At 33.0% G+C, this 24,078-nt stretch overlaps 1 protein-coding gene and 1 non-coding gene across 8 annotated transcripts in view; both read right to left on the bottom strand.

The window, feature by feature from the left end:
• Positions 1-24,078, bottom strand: part of ADAMTS6 (ADAM metallopeptidase with thrombospondin type 1 motif 6) — a 278,395-nt gene that overhangs the window by 152,372 nt on the left and 101,945 nt on the right. For all 7 annotated transcript variants that reach the window (XR_009690552.1, XR_009690551.1, XM_061129691.1 and 4 more), the window contains exons 8-9: positions 22,013-22,056; positions 17,833-17,938 (exon numbers count right to left, since the gene is read on the bottom strand). Coding sequence is in view for 5 of the 7 variants with exons in the window: in XM_061129691.1 (XP_060985674.1) it covers positions 17,833-17,938; positions 22,013-22,056 (150 nt within the window). In the remaining 2 variants the exon portion in view is untranslated. The remainder of the gene's footprint in view (positions 1-17,832; positions 17,939-22,012; positions 22,057-24,078) is intronic.
• LOC133046904 (U6 spliceosomal RNA) lies at positions 4,131-4,237 on the bottom strand. The gene has a single exon (XR_009690599.1). It is a non-coding gene; the product is annotated as a U6 spliceosomal RNA (small nuclear RNA).

Here is a 24,078-nt window from a genome sequence, read left to right as displayed (position 1 = left end):
GTCACTGGGGAATAGATAAGTAAATTTTGGCAGGTGCATACTATGGAAAACTAGGCAGAAGTTGGAAGTAACAAACAAGATAGACGTCTATACATAAATATAGGTGGATCTTAGAAACACTGAAAAATTGAGAAAAGGAACAAGGTCTACAGCAGTATATCATACAAACAAAAATTACATACATATTATCAAATAACAAAAAAAGATCAAGGAACTGTTCCAGAGAGTTACAGACTGAAGAGACATGAGCAAATGCAACAGAAACGTGACTGGAGGAGGGAAAGGTTAAAAAAAACACTTCTGAGACAATTGAGGAAATTTGAATATGGAATACATATCAGATAATAATAGTGTATCAATGTTAGACTAACTTGATAATCATACTGTGGTTATATAAGAGATTGTTTTTTCTTCTTAGGAAAGATACTGAAATATTTAGCGATAGAGGACATGTCTTCAACTTATTTTCAAATAGTACAGAAAAAAATATACGTACATATACAAAAAGAGAAAGAAATGCTGCAAAATATTAACAATTAAAATATATGACTCAAGAACATATGGGAACTCTTTCTACTATATCATTTTCTCCATAACTTTGAAAACATTTCAAACTTAAAAAGTCAAAAAATAAAGACATATATAAAACAATCTGCAATATTTTGCAAGGATACATAGGATTTCAAATATGCTAAGTCACTTCATTCATGTCTGACTCTTTGTGATCCCATGGACCGTAGTCTACCAGGTGTCCATGGTGATTCTCCAGGCAAGAATACTGGAGTGGGTTGCCATTCCATTCTCCAGGGTATCTTTCCGACCCAGGTATCCAACCCTCATCCTTTATGCTTCCTGCACTGGGAGGTGTTCTTTACCACTAGTGCCACCTGGGGAGCCCAGATATAGGTATCAAATTTATTAAAGGAAAGAGGGAAGAAATGGGAATGAAAACGGGAATATAGAAATATGCATTTACATATATTAAAACAGGGCTTCCCTGGTAGCTCAGCTGGTAAAGAATCTGCCTGCAATGCAGGAGATCCCAGTTCAATTCCTGGGTTGGGAAGTTCCCCTGGAGAAAGGATAGGCTACTCATTCCAGTATTCTTGGGCTTCCTTCGTGGCTCAGATGGTCAAGAATCCATCTGCAATGCAAGAGACGTGGGTTCAATCCCTGGGTTGGGAAGATCCCCTGGAGGAGGGCATGGCAACCCACTTCAGTATTCCTGCCTAGAATCCCCATGGACAGAGGAGCCTGGTAGGCTACAGTCCATGGGGTTGCAAAGAGTTGGATACAACTGAGTAGCTAAGCACAACACATATTTCAACAAGAAGGGTTCTTGCTGGGACTGATAATGATGATGTGTCAAGATCTAAGGAAAGATAGATAGATAGATATAAAATAAACTCAGCTCGCTGCTCCTGAGGTAAATAATAATTAAAAAAAAAAAAAGAACAAAGGAGAGTTGGTGAACCTGGTGCCCACTCCACTGAAAGAATAGTGATAGGAAGAGAACATTATCATGGTTGGTTTTATGTGTTTAATAAAATACTTCAGATTAGGTAATGATTCTCATTTGTTTGACAGAGAGAGATAAAGACACATATAGGTAGAGAGAGAGAAATGGGAGAGATGCTCTTGTGATTTTCCACATTTTGCTGAGTATGGTAAGTCTGCAAGGCTTGCTTTTAACCCAGGCCCCAGTATATTCCTCAGAATAACTTGAGAAATGAGGTTACATCCCCCTGGACAAACAGCAGGTTTACTTATTACTTGTCATAAAAGTATTGGGCTTCCCAGGTGGCCCTAGTGGTAAAGAACCTGTCTGCCAATGCAGGAGACAGAGACTCAGGTTTAATCCCTGGGTTGGGAAGATCCCCTGGAGAAGGAAATGGCAACCTACTCAAGTATTTTCTTGCCTGGAGAATCCCAAGGACAGAGGAGCCTGGCTACAGTCCATAGCGTTGCAGAGTTGGACATGACTGAAGCAACATAGCACACATAGAAGTATTAGATTCCCCAAACTCACTGTTTCTTAGTTTTGATATAAACCCACTACTTGTGTGGCATTTATCTGAGGCCATACTGTGCTGCCCATGTGGGATTTTGGGTTCCTTCCAAAAGGAACCAAAATAAGTATGCTAATGCTTATACTACTTGCTGTGCTTAAGTGTCTGATCCAGGAACTCATGCCTTTTGCTAGCATACATGCAACAGTAATAAGCTAACTTACTGACTTAAAAGTAAGGCAAAAATAAATCTCAAATCCAATGATAGAGGTTTATACTAGATTAGGATAACATCATTAGGAAATAGCAACCCACTCCAGTGTTCTTGCCTGGGAAATTCCATGGACAGAGGAGGCTGGTGGGCTACAGGCCATAGGGTTGCAAAGAGTCACACAACTTAGTGACTAAATAATAACAAGGATAGCATAGCCAATTATGGAAAGCTAAGTAATCCTGAAACCAAAGTACTACAAAATTATTCTTAACTTTTCAGAAAATGAAGTACAAAATCTATTAAAACAAAGTAAGCTTTTTGCTTTCTTTCTTTCCCAGGAAATAAATTGTTTGATGAACATTTTCAGCTAAACCTCTCCCAGGCGATACAAATGAAAGACTAGGAATTCCCTTTCTCATATCTTAGTACTTCTGATTGTATCTCAAAAGTTTAAAGAACACTCTTATTTCTACACTGTGAGTAAAACGTTTTCCCTTTTCCTCTAATATATCACTCAAAAGCAATAAAAAAATGGGAAAAAAGAAACATAAACTCCACATTCAATGAAAAGTAGAAAACTTGTAAAACCATAAACCACCATGTCATAATGTATGTGGAAGGGTGACTAAATACGGAAAAATCAAAGAAGAATGAAGAAGGACACAGAGGGGACAATAATAATTGATCTAAGCTAAAACGAGTAGAGTACGTTCTCCGAAGTTAAGTGCAACAACCTGAGGGATAGAACCAACAATACTTTCTTATAAACAACTGCAATAACAGTGCAAACTGTTGGACTATACACCCTTATTCTAGGTGTCAGAAGAGTAGATGGGGCTAACTGGGGAGTCAAACAAACCATATTTGTAGGAATCAGTCTGTCAGTGAGGAAAGGTGAAAGAGAGATTCTACCTTGCCAGTAGTTATCAAAAAAAAAAAAAAAAAAATACAGGGTTAAAGAATTTCAGTCACGCAACACTGTATATCATTAATACATTTCTGTTGACAAAGTAGCTCTGGTCCCTCTGCAACATAACCTTCTACAAGTAGTTTATCCAGAAAAATCAAACTCATTCAAAGATGTGTGGTTCAAAAGGAAAACGAAGTGTGTCTACAAATATATTAAATATTTAAAATAAAAAAGAACAGGAAAATACAAACAGAAAATGAAGGACATCTGGCAGAAAAAAATATTGCTACAGAAAAGATAAAAATTGGACACCTATGAACCCAAAGTTAACGAAGTCATCATTTCAGAAAAACAAGAATTCAATGTAGAGATAGAAATAACCAGGGATGATATGGTAAGACAAGAGATGAAAACATGAACTGTCAGAGGGAATAGATGGAGGAGGGGGAGAATAAAACTATTACAAGAAAAAGGCCACGCTGAGGTACCAAAAAGAAAAACAGGCAACTGCTAAAAATATTCCTCACAGAAGTAAAAAGAGCAGAGTTTAAGAGGATCAAAGTAAAAGTATCCAATATACGTATCACTATTATTCCCAAAGAGAAGACTCAAAATAATAAACACTAAGAAAAGTGATTTAAAAGTACAAGAAAACTTTCAAGAAATAAAAATGGCTCAAATATCATCAAACATGAATTATTCTACATCCTAGGAAAAACTGACACAGGTGCATCCACACTGGGTCATATCCTAGTAAAATTACTGGACATCAAAAATAAAATATATTTGGGGCAACTCAGGGCAAAAGAACAAATTACTTGTAATAGTAAAATAATCAGATGAACCTCAGATTTCTCCACAGTGACATTTAATACAGCTCACAACAGAGCAGTGCCTAGGAAAAGTCTGTATCCAGCCAAACTGAGTATAAAGTCGTTTTGAATAAGACCACAAGAAACAGAGGTCTTATGAATCATTCTTTTTTTTTTTCAATTTTAAAAATATGGAACGCTTCACGAATTTGCGTGTCATCCTTGCGCAGGGGCCATGCTAATCTTCTCTGTATCGTTCCAATTTTAGTATATGTGCTGCCGAAGCGAGCACATGAATCATTCTTATAACAACTGCTTTCAGGATAAACTCCAGCTCTGTTTAAAAACAATGTAAAGGTGTGATGGCTTATTGACTCTGAGTTTCATAGCAGGCAGTACATACAACACACAGGAATTTAGTCACCAGTCAGATCAACTCCCTTATCATATTTCTTAATCACATTTTCTTGTTTGCTGTTTTGTTTTTCTGGGGAGGTTAATTTTATCCTCTTGTGTTCATACTATATGATATAAGAGAGAATAAAACATATATTTACATTTTAGAGAAAAATTATAAAGCAAACATCCAAGATATCTCCACCAAATTTAAGACACACATTTTTCAGAATAATAAGAATTTGTCTCCTGTACTCACCTTAACAGTTATATACTTCTTTTTACCCTGAGAGAGAACCACTATCCTGACTTCTGGGATAATCATTCCCTATGCAACTCTAACACAATATATGTTAACTCTGCCTGGCTTTAAAATTTATAAAAGTGGAATCACAGTGTACATATTCTTTTATAACTTGTTTCTTTTATTTAACAGTCTGTTAGAAAGCATCATCTCTGCTGAGCTGCCTAGCTATACACACCATTTATTTTCACTGCTATATAGATTTCCACTGTAAATACACCATTTAATTATCCATTCAATGATGAAGAATTTGCTGTAGTTCTTGATATGGGGCTACTATGGACAATGCTACTATGAGGATTCTTAAATATCCTGGTCACATATGTAAGAATATCTCTACAATAGCTTCTTAAATTTTTGGTATCCTTTACACTCTTAAAAGTATGAGTGACCCCCCAAAGAACTTTTGTTTATGAGGTTGTGGGTAGTGATATTTATCATAATAAAAATTAAAACTGAGAAAAAATTTAAAGTTATTAATTCATTTTAATAATTAAATGATTAGATTCATTAATAATCCAATATATGCTAACATAAATAACCACTTTAATTTAAAAAATCTTCTAAAACAGAAGAATGTCACTGAGAATAATAGCATTGTTTAATTATATTTTTGCTAATCTCTTTAGTATTTGGCTTATTAGAAGACAACTGGATTCTCATATTTGATTCTTCATTCAATCTATTGTGCTCTTTTGGTTTGGTGAAGTATATGATGGAAATCTGGCCTTACATTAACATATAGTTAGAAAAGGAAATAGTATTTTCATTAGTCTTTTCAGATAATGGTAGTTTTTTTTTGATTCTACTATAAAACTTGACAACTAGAAATTTCTTAAAAAGTTTTAGTTGCAATGCAGATTTTGAAACCGTTATCAATGATCTCTTTGCATCCTGTTTCATCAATTATCACCAATCTCACTGGAAAAGTCTTTAAGTATTAGGAAGCTGTCAGGCTCACACTGACAGAACTTTTATTAAATTTGAATTTTTGCTCAAAAAAGTTCAAATTATATCATTGGCAATAAACAGGATTGGTTGTTTTCCTTGAATAGTAAGCTCTTTTGTTCATTTTTCAAGTGAATTTCTGCTAACCACCCATAGTTTCTCATTTGTTCTTTTAAATAAAAAAATTGTGTTCCGGGAAAAAGCAGCTAGTTCATCTCAAACAACTGCACAAGCGCTTTTCATTATAACAACCAACAGACTAAGACATGAAGCAAAACGAGGTTTACATACTTCCCATTTTGTGAAACAGATGATTTGTTAAAAGACATGTACTTAAGGGTCATGATTTAATAAAATTAATAATTCTTCTGCTTTATTAAAGACATTTTTAAGTGAAACTGGGGTGATGGTAACAAATACAATGACTATTAGTATATGGTTGCCTAGATTCAAGCTAAAGTGCCAGTACATACTCAGCACTGTTTTTGTACAATCAGAGGAAACAATAAAAATATTCTTAGTATTATTATGAAAGAAAAAAAGAATACAAAGAAAAGAATGAGTTAGAAGATGTTCTTGAAACAATCAAGAGTTGGAAAACTGATCAAGGAAAAGAGGAAAAGAGAGAGTGATAAAAAGACATGTTCCTTCAGAAGAGAAGACTGTTTTCATTATCAATGTATCCATAATACATATATATTTGGTAAATATAGCAGCTGCTCAGTAAATCTCTGGAATCAAATAAATTGTACATCAGTGAAAGAGTACATACTGATCAACTGTGAACCATAACAGACATAATTTGTGAAGTATCATACATTTATACCTCCCTTGATGGTGAATAATATACTGAAAGTATGTACTATCATATAAGCAGTAATAAATGGGCTAGAAGGCAGGTTTCAGGTCAAAATAAATGGCATCATCAGTCAGAGGCAAGGTGGTTGCTATATAGAGACCAAGAGATATGCAATAAAGGCTACCATTAAGTTTCTGTAACTGAGGAATTGATCATACATATTAATCTATTGTTACACATGCTTTTCTCAAATATATGTACATAGTTTTCTATGCAAGTGGTATTTTTTCATTTGAAACTATATTTAATAAAATAAATTTCCCCTTTCCATGATAGACAGATACGAAGAGATATATCTTAGGAAAGAATGTCTTCTGTTTCAAGATATATACAAAGCAGCTCATTTGTGATTACATTTTATGTCATGTCACCATATATTATATGACCATTTAACATTGCAAAAGTAATACAGTGTGTGTGTGTGTGTGTGTGTGTGTGTGTGTGTGTGTGTGCGCGCACGCGCGCACATATGCTCTCAATCCTGTCTGACTTTTTGTGACCCTACAGACTCTAGCCCACCAGACTCCTCTGTCCATGGAATTTTCTAGGCAAGAATACTGGAGCAGGCTGCCATTTCCTACTCCAGGGCATCTTCTCAACCCAGGGATTGAACATGCATCTTTTGTAACACAAAACAACAATTTACTTTTGATTCCGGTACACAATTAATACTGGTTCTTTTGGAAGATTTGTGAAAATGAAAAAGCGTAAATATAGACTACTGAGTAAAAATTTAATATGCATTGTCAGGATTTCTTCTAAAAATCAAAACAGATGTTTTCAAACCTAACAGAAATCTATATAGCTAAGGAAAATCTTAAAATGCTTAATTCAATTTTTTGTCTAAGCAGTTAATTTTGCCATGTTGCTAATATATTAACATCATTGTTCTTTTTAGAAAACCATGGTACTTTAAACTCTGCCTTTCATTTTATTAAATATAAATTCTTCACTAAAATAAGTAGATGACTACTCAGTTCTTCAAAAATAAAACACATTTACAATTACAAAAAGAATAGTTTCCTAACATTTTCAATATGATTAAATTTCTCTTCAGAAAGTGAAGAAATAATTATAGTCTAAATTGTGACAATTAAAAAATCTCAAAACTATGTCTTCTCATTGTAGCAGAAAAATACAAAGGAACAAAGAGACATCTTTCTTTACAATTATTTTCCATTTATTCTCTTTGATCTGTTCTTAGTCATAACTGATCTTGGCTATGAATCACTTGTTATAAAAAAGCAAAGATGAAATTTAAGGGATGTAGTCAGAAACTTCTCTATCCACATCTGGCAAACATTTTTAGATTTAACAGTTACCCACTAGGATAGCTATTACCATTTGTTCATGTGTTTTCTAAAATAGAGTTTGGAATTCACTTCTACTTTTGGGCTTTATATACAATTTACTAAACTAAGTGAACTCAAGATTCTGAACTTATTTAGGAAGATATTTAACAAGCAAGGTGCCTAAAAGAATCTAGGACCTAGACTCTTTCCACATGTGTAGAAAGCAATGTTCACATTTAGTATAAACACTTGAGTTGAAAGTTAGGTTTCTAAAGCCAATGATATCACTATAATGCATTTACATCTTTTCTACTTCTACTTCACACTTTTTTAATTTCATCTAACTGCAAAGATGGTAGGGGTCAGAGGAAACAAGCTATTTGAGACATACTAAGATTTTGGGCGAGGTGTGTATATGTACGTGCATTTGTGTGTGTGCATGCACAGTGAAAGGTAGGGAAGACAGAAAATCATGGCAAAGACAGGGAAGGTAGCTGAAACAAGGAAATCTTTGTTGTTATAATCTTCCATGTACTATGAGCAAAATGTAACTGAATTCATTATGGCATCTGAAATTTATGTCAACCAATTAGTACAATCATGTCTGCCTATAAATTCATTCTTTGTTTTTCTTGCAAAGTGAAGAGAGTGCCTTATCAAAGTTCTTAAAGTTGAGAGTGACTGAATTCTACTTCAGTAGGTTTAATATTTATATAACACACACATACATATACCTATTCTGTCCTGTAATTCTAGACATTTAATTCAGTAATTACCTGATTGGTTTTACCTACTTTTGTATTACTGCATGTCATAGCAAAGACTTAATCATTGAAATAATTCAATTTGTTAGAATTTATTATGAGAACATTTCTTTAAAATCTTAATGTTACTATCATTGTTTTAGCTATTATTGGGAGTATGTCTACATACGTGACAGCCTATATATTAAAATGCATATTGTATTGATATATATAACATATATATATATATATATATGTATGTGTACATCTGTGCATGTATGCATATGTAGACAGGCAGGTAACATAATTTTGGCTTCTTCCTAGCCCTGACAGTAATGGAGTAGCATTTTAATAATAATAGCAATATGTTCTAATTTGAAATATATAAAAATTTTATAGTAGATTCATAAAATCTAATACAAATAGGAAGAAACAGGCATATTATACCATAGATGATATTACTAGTTTAGGTAAATAACAATGGCACCATACAGCTATAAAGCTGAATCAACTGACAGAGTAAAATGTTTGTCATCTTCCATTGAATAAAATATTTCTATATTAGAAAAAAAATAAGTTCATTGCTTTTCCTAAAGGGTGTAAAACCTTAAAGGAAACACAACATTCATTTTAGAGTTAGACCTTGTAATATGAACATTTATCATTCAATCATTTATTCATTCATTAACAGTTATCAACAGAATGCCTATTACCACACATTAAAGTACTATTTACCTCAGTCCCTATTACCCAATACATCATGTCTGGCTTTAAATAAACAATGGCAAGACATGCTGAAACACAGTCAAAAGGGAAGAAACAATCATCAAAACTAGACTCAGATATTACACAAATTTTGGAATTAACCGAGTGGGAATTAAAGATAATTATAATTAATATTTAAGGGCTGTAGTGAAAAAAGTAGCCAATATAGAAGAAAAGACAGGTAACAGGCAGAAAGATGAAAACTCTAAGAAAAAATCAAAAGAAAATCAAGAAACCAAAACCAGTGTAATAGAAATGTAGAATTCCTTTGATGATCTCATAAGTAGACTAGACTAACTGAGGAAATAATTAGTGAGCCTGATGACAGCTCAACAGAACCTGCCAAAATTGAAATGCAGAGAGAAAAAAGAATGAAAGAGATGTCCCCCCCCCCTCGAAACAGAATAAAACATCCATGAACTCTGGAACAATATCTGAAGGTATTACATGTATGCAATGTAAATACCAGAAATAGAATAAAGAAAGACTATGGTCGAATAAATGTTTGAAGTAATGACCAAGCATTTTCTAAAATGAACAGATACCAACCACAGACTCAGAAAGTTCAGAGAATATCAAACAGGATAAATACCAAAAAAAATCAATATCTACTTATATTGACTCAAATTGAAGAAGACAAAAGACACAAAATCTTAAAGAAATATCTTCTAGAGGACAAGGATAGGAACAGCAGCAATTTTTCATCAGAAGATATCATGCAAATTCTATATCCAGTAAAATTATTCTTCAAAGGCTCTAAAGGAAAAATACTTTCTCAAACAAAAACTGAGGGAAGTTATTATCAGTAGACCTGTGCTGAAAGAAATGTTAAAAGAAGTGCTTCAGGGAAAAGGAAAATTAAATAAATCAGTTAATTAAAAATAAATAAATATATATATAAATTTTATATATATAAATTTTATATAAAATTTTTATGCTAAAACTCAAGAGAAACCATTAAAATTTTTAAAAGAAGCATAATTGACAGGCTATGAGAAGAGATAAAATGAAACCATGTAAAATGCTCAATTAAAACCAGAGAAAGGAGAAAAAGAGAAGGAAAAGAAACAAACTGCAACAAAGAGAAAAGTTACAAAAATAGTAGATATTAATTCAACTATATTAATAATCACTTTAAATATAAATGGTTTAAAAATATCAATTAAAAGAGAAACTATCAAGAGTGAATAAAGATATAAGAACCAATTATATACTGAATATAAGAAATCCACTATAAATATAAAGACCCAGTGAAGCTAAAGGGATGGACAGAGACAGATACACTTGCCCACATGAATCAAGAGAAAACTGGAGAAGCTATATTAATTGTAGACAAAGAACACTTCAGAAAGGAGAAATTCTCAGGATAAAAATATTACATAATATTTTAGAGATCATTTCTCCAAAGAGACAAAAAACTTGACAAGAATGTATGCATTTAACAATAGTGTCAAACATTTGAGTCAAAACTGATACAAAAGTATGGGGAAATAAACAAATCCATCACTATAATTGGAGACTTAAATATCCCTTTCCCAATAACTGTTAGATCAAACAGGAGTAAAAAATCAATAAGGATACAGTTGACCTGAAAAGCACTATAAACTGGATCCAAAGAAGATATACAGAGGGCCAACGAGCACTTGAAAAGATGCTTACATCACTAATCACCTGGGAAAATCAAAAGCACAATGAGACATAATTTTATATCTGTTAGAATGGCTAACAAGAGATTATACGTGCTGGCAAGGATGTGGAGAAAAGGGAACTACTTTACACTGTTGGTGAGAATGTAAATTGGTATAGCTACTATGGAAAACAGTATTAAGTTTTCTCAAAAAAATTGAAAATAGAACTATCATATGATCCAGCCATCCCACTTCTGGATATGTAGTCAGAGGAAATAAAATCTCTATTTCAAACAGATATCTAAAGTCTCATCTTCATTGCAGCATTACTCACAACAGCCAACATACGAAAGCATACCAAGTATCCACCAATGAACGAATGGATAAAGGAAATGTGATACACATCCCCTCTCACACAGTGGAATATTGTTCAGTCATAAAAAGGAAATTCTGCCATTCCCTTCTGTATAGCAAAAGAAACAATCAACAAAATAAAAGGGACTCTATGAAAGGAAGCAAATATTTGCAACATGGATGAAACTTGAGGCTTTATGATAGTGAAATAAGTCAGACAAAGACAAACACTGTTTGATCTCACGATATATGTGGAATCTAAAAAAGCTGAACTCTAACAGAGTAGACTGGGGACTGTCAGGGGGTTGGGGTCTGGAAGAAATGGGAAGATGTTGTTGTTCAAAGTGTACAAACTTCCAGTTATGAGATGAATAAGTTCTGGGGGTCTCAGGAAAGCATGGCTGACTATAGTTAATAATACTGTATTGTATGGGCTTCCCTTGTGGCTCAGCAGTAAAGAATCTGCCTGCAATGCAGGAGATGCAGGAGACACAGGTTCGGTCTTTGTGTTGGGAAGATCTCCTGGAGGAGGCATGGCAACCCACTCCAGTATTCTTGCCTGGAGAATCCCTTGGACAGAGGAGCCTGATGGGCTACAGTCCATAGACAGGGTCGTACAGAGCTGGACATGACTGAAGCAACTTAGCACGCATGCAAGCACTGTATATTGTATACTTGAAATTTGCTAACAGAATCATTCTTAAATATTCTCACCATACCCACACAAAGAAGCAATTATATGATGTGCTGGATCTGTTAACTAACCTTATCATGGTAATCATTTCGTAATATATACGTGTATCAAATCACCACGCTGTACACCTTAAACTTATACAATGTTATATGTCAATTATATCTCAATAAAGCTGGAAAAAAAGGAGAAAACACAAATTACAAATATCAAGAGTAAATGATGAAATGTCATTATTTATATTATAGACATTAAAAAAGACAATAATATTAAGAATAACTGTAAAACAAAATTGGTAATCTTGCTGAAAGAGTCAAATATGTTGAAAGACAAAGTTAACCAAAAAAAAAAAAGACTCAAAGATTTAAATAAATATGTTATCTCACATCTAATTTTAAAATTAAATTATTAATAATAGTCCTACAAATGAAATTCCAGGCTCAGATGGCTTCATTGGTAAAGTCTATTAAACATTAAAAATGAAATAATATCAAACTTATGTATACAAACTCTTCTAGAAAACAGAACACTTCTTAATTCAATTTATAAGACTAACTTTATTCTGATACCAAAACTACTCAAAGAAATTAAAAGAAAGCTACAAACCAACAATTTTTTGACAAATTGGACTGAAATAACTGGATCTTCCTATGAGGAAGAAGAGGAACTTCAACCCTTACCTCACATCATACAAAAAAAGTTAACTCAAAGTGCATTATAGATCTTAATATAAAAGCTAAAAGTATAAAACAGACAAAAATATTGAAGAAAATATTCACCATCTTGAAGTAGACAAAGATTTCTTAGGACACAAAAACACAAATCATACAAAAATTATAAATAAGATTTCATCAAAATTTTAAAATTCTACTTTTTCATAAGACATCATTAAAAAATGAATGACAAGCAAAAGACTTGGAGAAAATATTCACATTGCATATATATGATAAAGACTTTTATCCAGAATATATTGAGAACAATTGCGGCTCAATAAGAAACACCTCAGTTTTTTTTTTTCAAATGGGAAAAGAATTTGAGTAGACATTTCAGAAGATAATAACAAATATGCACATGAAAAGATGTTTATTATCACTATTTATCAGAAAATAGATAATTAACTAATTAAAGCAATGAGATACCACTAAAATGTATAATAATGGGTAAATCAAAAAGACATAATAATAAATGCCAGCAAGGATCTGAAGTAACTGGAATTCCCATAGACTGCTAGTGGGAATGCAAAATGGTATACAGCCATTTTGAATTAGAGTTTGTTTATCATAAAGTGAAACTCATATATACCATACTACCAGCAGGACTACCCAAGAAATGAAAACATATGCCCATACAAATTCTTATACATGGATGTTTACACCAAATCTATTTAAAATAGCTCCAGACGAGAAATAGCCTAAAATGTGATGTATGCTATTATGATATGGAATACTCTTCACAAAAAAAAGAACTATCGATATACACAACAACAACATGAAATGACTCTCAAACCTGTGCTGAGGGAAGAAAGCTAGTCACAAAAGGGTACCCACTATATAAGTCTACTTAAGTCTACTTAAAACTACAGGAAACTTCAGGAAAGACGAGTTTAGTCTATAAAGATAGAAACTAGATCTGTGACTGTCTGGGGCCAAGGAGAGGTGTAGGAGTGTGGACACTGACTGTAAAAGGGAGCAGAGGGACTTTTCTCAGGTAATATTCATGTTGATATCCTGATGGTTGTGATGGGTACATGGTTATATACATTTGTCAAAATTCATCAAACTGTACACAAAATGGATGCATATTTACTGTATACAAATTATACCTAACCGTTTTAAAACTTACTCATGGGAAAGCAAACACTTTGAAAAAATAGAATACTTAACTCATTTTATAAGACTAACACTATTTTGATACCAAAATTAGATGAAGACATTCAAGTACCAACTACCTTAGTGTGTGTTTATTATTAGCCTTCTATCAAGAAAACACCACACTTGTATACATTGCTATATTTAAAATGTATAACCAACAAAGACCTACTATGTAGCACAGGGAACTGTGCTCATTATGTAACAACCTAAATGGGAAAAGAATTTGAAAAAGAATAGTCATATGTATACGTATAACTGAATCACTTTGCTGTACACTTGAAACTACCATAACATTGTTAATCGACTATACTCCAATATGAAACAAAAAGTTAAAAAAAATATATATATATATAAAGAAAAAATAAAGTCTCTATATATTCTATATCCACCAAAAAAAGAAAAAAAAAACAACAAAACACAGCACTGATCAAACATTTAAAGATACTTAGGGGGTTTCCATGGTGGCTCATTGGTAAAGAGTCTGCCTGGCAAGGCAGGAGACACAGGGTCGATCCCTGGTCAGGGAAGATCTCATGCCACAGAGCGATGAGGCCCATGCACCACAACTACTGAGCCTGTGCTCTAGTCCAGGAGCTGCACCTACGGAGCATGCATGCCACAAATACTGAGGACCGTGAGCCCTAGAACTTATGCTCTGCAACAAGAGAAGCCACTGCAATGAGAGGCCCAAGCACAACTAGAGAGCAGCCCTTACTCACCACAACTATAGAAAAAGCCCGCATGCAGCAACGAAGACCCAGCATAGTCAAAAATAAATAAATAAAATTATTAAAAAAAATAAAATTAAAGATACATAGATATTTGCAGCAGGAAAGGGGAAATTTGGATAAAGAGAACAATAATAATAGCTTCCTAACAAAAGTAATCTAATTTACAATTTTATCCTGAAGTCTTGCTACATTTCTCTTTCTTTAAAAAAATTCATCTCCTAACCAATCTCCTTTAAAAAGTATCTCTCTACTGGAGACGAAATACTGATACTGATTTCCAAAAGCAAGACTTATATATCCCTGCAGCTTTCAATACAACTTTCGACAATTCTTCCAAAATTAGAATTATAGTTCACTCAATTGCTATTAATTAATAAATGAGTTAAGTCAAATCTAAAAGTTTTATGATCGCAAAACCTGTTCATTTTTTGTGAAAAAAAAAAAAAAATCAGACATATATAATGGTAGAGTAACATAATGAACTCTCATCCCAGCCACATACCATCAAGATTACAAATTCAAAATGTTATTATTTTTGTTTCATCTTTCTCTTTTCTTCTTCTTTCTTTAACAAGCAAATCTCAGATGTCCTTGCTACTTGAATCACATATACTTCAACATATATCTCTAAAAAACATTGATTTCTTAAAAGATTTCTTTTTAAGATTATCTGTTTTTGCACAGTATAAATATATTATCTAGCTTTCTCAATATATACATGCCTGGTTGAATTCCTATGAATTCTGTTCAACATAATTTTTTTCAATTTCTAAAGCCTATGGCAGTTACATAATTAATAAAAAAAAAATCAAAGAAGACTCTTTTCTCTAAGGTTTCATTAAGTGTTGATAGCTTATGCCCTGCGTTAAAGCCAGACAACTTTAAATAAAGCATACAGATCAGTTTTTCATTTGACAAGGAAGCTGATTTCTTGCTTGCATAAGGGAATGAACATGGTCTAGTCTTAGCTATCTACTGCTGTTTAAAATATACCATCCCCACATAAGTATGTGTATGTGCTCAGTCATGTCTTATTCTTTGTGACCCCATGAACTATAGTGTCAACAGGCTCCTCTGTCCATGTGATTTTCCAGGCAAGAATATTGGAGTGGGGTGCCGTTTCCTTCTCCAGTACATAAGTATACCCTGGGTGCAAAACCATATTCTATTAATACACAACCTAAAATTAGCACAAAATATTCACAGTCTAGTAACACAGTAGAGGCACTTCTCACTAATTCATGGTCAAAGATTTTTCATAGTCACTTAACATTTATCTTACTAAATGATAAAAATGATAAAAACTTTTTGTCTTATACTCATAGAGCTCATTATAGTCTGAAAAGTACCTGATATATTTACCATATTATTTTGTTTCAGCACTTTATTTTAATAATGACATGAGTTGTACCAGAGTTGACCTGCTAAATTTCTTAAAGTTCAACCCTATGATCTTAGAAGCAAGTAAAAGAATTTTCATCCATGAATAGGCAGTATGTTTAGCACACCCTACCTAGTTGTCTGAAGATAAAGGGATAAGGGGATAGTGATATAGGAATCAACATGGAAAGAAAGCTAATTTCTAGTGTTTCAAATAACGTTTTTGAATTGAAGCATTCTGGCTTTCAATACAAAGCATTTTGTGGATTTTCCCCCAATTTTCCCTCACATCATCGAACAAGAATTAGCTGTGAAATAGTTACTCCAAGGCACATACATCTTAAGAGGTATATTCTACTTTTCTTTTACGTTTCTTCTACATAGGGTACAAACCATTCATCTTAGGAAGAATTACAAGGATTTATCCATAAGGTCAACAAAAAAATCTAATAAGCTTAGAGTAGCTCAGTTAGAATCTAATAAAAAATACAAAAGAGATAAACCCTCACCTTGCCTATTTAAGTGCATATAAGAATGGGGCTTGTAATGCATATGTTGACATTGACTAACTTGTGATTGCATGAGGTAATAGTGCCCTCATTGACACATTATTCATCTGCTGCATGTTACTTGTCCTAACCTTTCAATTTAATTGAACCTAAAAGACCCTATTAAATTCAGTCTGGTTGCATAAGATTATGACAGTCATTAATGAGTCAGATTTTTAAGTGAGTTCAAGATAAACTGCCTGGTTAAGAGGGTTTTTCCCTTTTGTTTCCCTGCTGTTACTGCAATGGAAACTAGAATACCAATATTTTTAGGACTTCATTAAAAGTGTAATACTGACTTTTCCTTGTGTCTGAATTAAGTCAGGTTTGAAACTTCTTGGTTTCTTGAATTCACACATAAATCAATACCAATGTGGTAAAATTTAAATTGCAACTTTCAAAGTAACACAAGAGACTGACCCAAGTTTACTCTTCACCTAGGGGAAAAAAAATGAACTACAGATTTATCTCAGGAATGACCTCTGAGGCAAGTATACAATAAACATTCATTTTGTTTGTTCTTTTCCCGCATCCATTTTTCTACCAAAAAAAGCAGACTATAAAAAATTTAAGTCATACAAACAACATCAGAAGTTCTTGCAAATAGCCTGCTTCTTTTAGTTTAAAATGTTTGACTATCTTTTTAAAGCAGTCAAACTTCTCTCTCTCCACATCAGCAAGCTTTTACATTTACTATTGCCTGTTTCTTGAAATAAAGTAAGGGTTTTATTGTGACTGGGTGGTGGATTGGGGGAGGGGAAAGTTATAGGATAGTTTTTGGCACAGATTTCTTGAAAACAAATATTAAAAACCCCAGATCCTCCTAAAAAGTAGTGAGAATGATATCTCACTACTCCTGTAATATCAGGATTTTGCTTTTTACTGACACACAAGTATACCTGAAAATGCAAATTGCACAGCAGTAATTACACAAACCTAGAAAAGGCCATGCTCATAGCTGTATGAAAAGTGAAAAATCAAAGTACACTTTATGATAATGATGTCAATAATGATTTTTAAATATATATGTATTGTCACTTAAGGAAATGAAAGATCATTTAAACAATTTGACTGTAAGAAATTGGGTGTTGAGTGGATCATGGTAAAGCTAAATTGTTACAAACGTATATAAAAAAAACAAGTGTAGTGCATTCACTACTCTGAGGACACTAATCACTGAATCAGAGAGACTATTTAACAAGTCTCCAATTCTTAAGATGATTTATCCCAATACCTTAAATGATAACACTCTCTATTGAAATCAGACAAAAAGGCATAAATATGGTTGAGTACGGGCATTTCACACAATAGTTATTTATGAATTGCTCAAAAAAGTGGAGCTCTGAAATTTATTTTGATTTTCTTAAACTCACTCACTTGTGGCCAATCTCATGTGCAATGGTAAAAGCTGAACCCAGGCCAATGTCTTCATTAATGCTGCAGCTCCTTTCAGGCTCACACATTCCAGCCACAGAGGCCAAGCCTGAATAAACAGAAGGAGACACAAAGGGTCAAGCCAAGGTGTTTCAGTCTTAAAAAGCCCATACTTATAAATGCCTGGATTCTTTTTAATAACCTCCATGCACAGAAGGAGCAGTTGGCAAAAGGTTAACTTTCTAGTCATTTGCAAAATCACTGGGGGGAGTTTCACTTTGCCGGCTAGACATTAATATTTTTTGAACTGCAGTCAGTGCTGGAAAATGTCTAGACTAGGGGTTAGATTTATAAATTTTACTTCTGGTAACTTGGGACCACCTAGTAACTTGAGCCAGAAGAGGGAATTCAAGAAAGCATTTCTATTTTAACATTCTTCAGGCTGTAGAAAGCAAAATATATCCACATTATTTTTCTAAAGAGATCTGTTTAAGTTTAGTGGGTTCATAAAAATATACAAGCAACTTTTTAGTTACCAAAAAAAGGGAATCCCAAATGGTTTTTTAAAATGACATTTTTATAAAAACATAAATGAATGATTCAAAACAGAAAAAAGAACTGTTAAAGATGGGAGGTTTTTGCATTGTTTTAAAATTTTCTGAAATTAGTCCTGCAAGTGATGCAACAATTTCTTTAAGTATTTTAATGGACAGAAAGTCATTCACACATTCGTGTGGTTCTCCCCTCTCTCATTCCCCTAAATGAAGTAGTTTTAGTAATAAAGCAAAAACTATGGTGTTAATTCACTGATTCTGGTGAAATGTTGTTACTGAAGGCATTCTTCTCTTGGGAATTTTATTATGTAAAATTTTTAATATTTATTTCCAAATGAATACCATGCTCTGTGATTAGTCCATAACTTTAAACAGTGCTAAGAAAAAAAAAAAATTTGTGTGAAAGATAAAATTTCATGTGTTATAAGGAAATAGATGCCAAGTCATACTTAACACACATATGTACTTAAGTTATTTAGAATAAACTGAAGAAACAGTTAAAAAAAAAATTTCATATATTAGTAGTCTACTATCATCACCCAGGTATTAATAATTATCTTCCCACAAAAAGTAATTTCAATCTAATTTCAATTAATACTTACTGAATGCAATAAACAATGTTCTGTGCTAGGAGCAATATCCCAGTTGCACTAATTTGGAATGGTAAAAGCTATCCAATTCATATTCTTACTGACAAGAAAACTCTAGAAATTGCGTTTCTATTGTATCCATTAATATGAAATATCAACACTTACTACCATATTGGAACAAAGTTGAGGTTAGTATTAGATTTACTAATAGACTGTTTGCTTTTCTTACTGTTTTATGTTGGGGCCTAGGCAGGAACTGGGGAAGGAGGTAATTTCTGTCTCACAGAGTTAATAGTGATAACTTTGTTCTGCTCTTCCATTCAACTAGAAGTCTTGAGACTTGAAGAAGAGGAAGTAAAAAGAGGGATTAGTTGGGCAAGATGACTTAATTGTTTTTTTTTGGTTAATCAAAAAAATGTAATGAATATTACTTCTAAACTCTACAGAGAGAAAAAGAGAGGGAGGGAAAATACAAAAAAGTTTGCAGTCCATTACCTTTTTTAAGCTATTGTGTTCAATATGATCCATAATATGGGAAAAATAAAGCCACTCTATTTGAATATTGTTTCTCTTTTGAAGTTTATGAAATCTGGTTTAAAAAATTGCTAATATTTATTGCTAAATTAACATTATTTATATTTCCCAAATATATTATTCAAAAGGTTATCTTTTTTTTGTTATTGTTGTTCTTGTTTCATATGTGCCATATAGCCCTATTTTTAATTGAGAATTCTAAATGACTCCCCAAGGTGTATTTGCAAGCATAGATTTACTTCTGCATCTGCTATAAAATTGTTAGCTCTACTAAAAGAACAATCTAAGAAAGAACAGTTCTGCGAAATAACTACAATTTATTGAAAATACAAGGTATATCTTCACTAAAATAAATAATTTAGATGCTAATATATTTTTTTACAACTCCCCACCATTTTTTCTATTCTTGTAAAATTGAAGCTGTCAGTTTTTATGTGTGATTGTGTTAATAAGGGTTTGATTACCATCAGGTCATTTAGATTTCCTCAGTTTGATGGCCAGTTTGCATGCTTAAATCTACTTAGCCATGTCACAATTAGTCACCAGCAGTACTAAGCAAGACAATATCCAAGAACTGGCATAAAACCAATATGAAAGTTACTAAAAAGACCACTCAAAAAGAAAAAAACCTGATCAACTGTGCTGAGAACATATTTGCCACATATTAAAATCAACACATGTATATATAATGCAGTTCATTCAATTTTCAGCATAAGAGAGAGCATAAAAATAAATTCATAATAGTTTATAATTTGAAAAATATAATTTATATTATGATTGAAAATACATTGACATGTACCCAAGTATTAATATATTGATTCTGGACATTAAAATATCCCAAAGCATTAGGCAGTGTTATTATTTATGTACCAATGAAGAATGTATCTCAAGTATAAATAAACTGCTTTTAAGAAGCAGAATAGACTAGGTACAGATCCTACATATGAATACAGCTCTACATATTTATTTCCTCACAGTATATTCGTTAGAGAATACAAGCTGTAGCTGGTATCCTCTTTGGGACTTAGTGGATACTGTACCTAAAACTGATTAAGCACTTAATAAAGGCTTACAGAATCTGTACAATAATGGAGGGAATAAGTTAAACAGTATAGATAATTTCTACATTAAATAATACCAGTTTGTTTCTATAGTAAACACCCTTATATTTCCTTAAGTGACTTTAACAATATCCTTACAGCATAAGGGCAGATATTACTCTTAACTTCATAGACAAGGAAATTGAAGAACAAAGAGCTAAATAAACTGTAAAAGGTAATGTACTAAAACTGTCAAAGCCAGTGGTTGGTTTTTAGCTCAGGTTCCCTTCCTTTGGATTATTGTTGGTCTTGTTAACCTAAAACACTATGAAGAAAACCTTTCTGATGTGAACTTTCTCAGAAAAAAGAGCTCTTTCTCTGTTATGATTTTAACTAGCAAACTTCTCCACCATAATACTTGTCATTGGCAAACTGGGATTTCTTTCACCATAAATCCTGAGGGAAATGGCCTGAGGGAAATGGTGAAGGAGAAGCCTGGGAAAGCAGGTAAAATCATCAAGAGAAATTTTAATTTCTAAAGGGGTATTTCACTGACCTCCTCAGGGAGTTGGGTAATACCTTTTCTCCCACCTCTACTTTAAATTTGATCTTCTCAAAATTCTCATGAAGTGCACAGGAACAGATTTATAACTATTCCTTTACAGATAAGAAAAGTGAGACTTGTTAGACAGTCTAGAGAATTCACCTTCAGTTGCTTAACTTCTAGGTCTGTAAAAAGTCACTATGACACTGAAAAAAAAAAAAAAACATAGAAAAGACTCCTTTTTTAAAGTAATTCTAGTTGCTTAACAATTTAGTTGACTTGAAAGCTACCATTTTCCCTCATTTGTATTTGCAGTTAACTTTTAACCACTATGAAGTTATGCTCCACAACAATCATACTTTTTTAAATTCTAGAATAGTACAGAACTGCCCTAAAAATATGATATTTGGGAAGAACAAGGAAGATAATTTTGCTCTCTCTCTAAGTGGATTTTTCTCTGTACAGGTAATAAAATTTTCCAATAATATCTTAATTTATGAGGACATAATCTTTCCACAAAATTGGACCAAAAGAAGTACTGTTCTTAATGTCTCTGCATGAAGTATCTCCCAAGTTTCTTTTTCCTTTCCTTTCCTGAGACTTGAAGGTGCTTTAATTTGCCCTCAAACTCTCAGTATTTTTGGAAAATACATTACAGAGATGGACTATATGAAAATGAGTGGTAACTTCTGATTTAGTATTACTGTGTGATAATTTTGAAACACCTTCTAATTTGTTTTTAATCATCGTTCTACTTGTTTCCTAATCAGTGACATATCCACAAAGGTCAGGTTTAATACTTTATAGGAATAATTTCAGATGTGCCAGAAACGAAAATTACCAAATTAATAATGATTAAAAAGTAAAACTATTGGACCAAAAAGACAATCTGAACTATCCTCCCTTTATAAAAAAACTTACCCAGTGTTCCACAGGGCTTATTTTTATAAGTGCAGATATCATATCTATAGAGGAGAAAAAAGAGAAATGAAATTTGTAATCTGATCAAATTTTTTGAATATTTTGTATATTCATCACATTTCTTTCAGGTAGCTCTGGTTGTCAGACCACAATCAGTGCAATTATAAACAGCCAGCTGGAGTGTCGCATTTTCAGCACTCTGGGGGACACGCCGGCTGCACTACACTCACAGCCTCTGGCTGCGAGCCAGTGGGACACCTGCCAGTAAGAAAGAAAGGTTAAAGTGGATTTCTGTAATTGCAAGTTCCATAAAACCATCTACCATACTGTTTTGAAGCTAGAATAGCTTGTCTGCAGATTGCTACTGCTTCTACAAAAAGCAAACGGGTGGCTTTTCTCAATATCTTTTGGACCTGCTGGAACATTTTGTTTTATTATAGCCACAGACGGTATTTTATACTTCTGAGCTATAAGCAATATGTGGAATTCCTTCAACTCTAACACAGGTTCTTGTTTTTTTTTTTTTAAATAGGGCAAAACAACAATGGGAATAAAATTGATATCATATAGTTTTCCTAGTGTATACTAATAATTTAGTGTGGTTAAAACACAAACATTTTACAAAGAACTAAAAAAATAGCTCAATAGAAAGCTTTCCTAATGTTGGTCAGATACTTATTCCAATGCTGTACTACATTAAAACTCAATACAAAAAATGGAATCCATAATACTGCATATTTTAATGTATATTACATTTAGAATGCTAAATCAATATTGATGCAGACATTTAAGTACTTTTATAATATCTTTTTAATCTAATCTCTTAAATCAAAAGTATTCAAAGTACTAAAAGGAAAATAAAAATAAAGTTAAAAAGACTGAACATTTTTGTTTGCCTACAATTTATGCTAGAAATGAAAAGCTTTTTTGGAAAAAAGAATAAACTTTCACCAACTACAGTAAAATCTAAGTTGGAAAAGTGTTTTTTTATTGTATATAAATGTTTAGTCCATATCACTTGAAGAAGGGGTTAATAATCAATCTCATTCTTGTTCATCAGATCAAAATGTATTTTCAAGAAACAAATATTATACTGTTGGTTATTTCATTAAAATCCCTGAAGATTCCTTTTGCCTACTTTTGAATTTCAAAATCTTGATCTTGATGACTTTATATCTGAGAAAAGGGATTTCTTCTCTTCTTGCATAACTTTATGTTCTGACCATTCACACATTCACGCCCTCTCTTTTCCTGTAATTAGTAAACCACAGGATCGCAGTATCTGGTACACTCTTAAATATGAGATAGATACCAGTACCTAGTACACTCTTGAATATAAGACAGAGGGTACTCAGTGTACTTATCAAAGCATCAGAAAATATATTCTGGGTGTCACAATCAATTTATCTTGTGATTATATGTGTAATGCCTATGACATTACATAGACACCACCCAAACCAGCAGTCTTCAACATAACATAAACAGACGTCTCATTGGTAATGCAGATACAAATGCATTACCTATTAGTGAAGTGAAGCCGCTTAGTCATGTCTGACTCTTTGCGACCATGTGGACAGTAGCCTACCAGGCTCCTCCATCCATGGGATTTTTCAGGCAAGAGTACTGGAGTGGGTTGCCATTTCCTTCTCCAGGGGATCTTTCCGACCCAGGGATCGAACCCAGGTCTCCCACATTGTAGGCAGACGCTTTACCGTCTGAGCCACCAGGGAAGTCCATTACCTATTAAACGGAGCCTATTTCCAAATCATTAGTTTCCATTTGTACCCTTTCCTAAAGTTGATTTGCTGAAAATGCATCTGCAAGTCACCAATATACTGTCCCTCTTTCACTTTTCATAATTATCCTGTTTCTACTTTACAAAAAAAAAAAAAAAGCATACTTCTCACCCATCCCAAACCTTGTCACGGTGCATTGTTCCCCTGGGGATAAAAGTCTCCTGAGTATAATGCAAGTGGGTAATTCAAGAATGCATTGATCCTAGAGGACAATCCTTTATGTGAAAAGCAAGAAAAACTGAAGGGGATGATGCTTGTTTCATCCTGGGA

The sequence above is a fragment of the Dama dama genome, chromosome 25, assembly GCF_033118175.1.
Source record: "Dama dama isolate Ldn47 chromosome 25, ASM3311817v1, whole genome shotgun sequence".
NCBI classification, from domain to species: Eukaryota; Metazoa; Chordata; class Mammalia; order Artiodactyla; family Cervidae; genus Dama; species Dama dama.
This window is presented reverse-complemented; position numbering and strand designations above follow the sequence as displayed.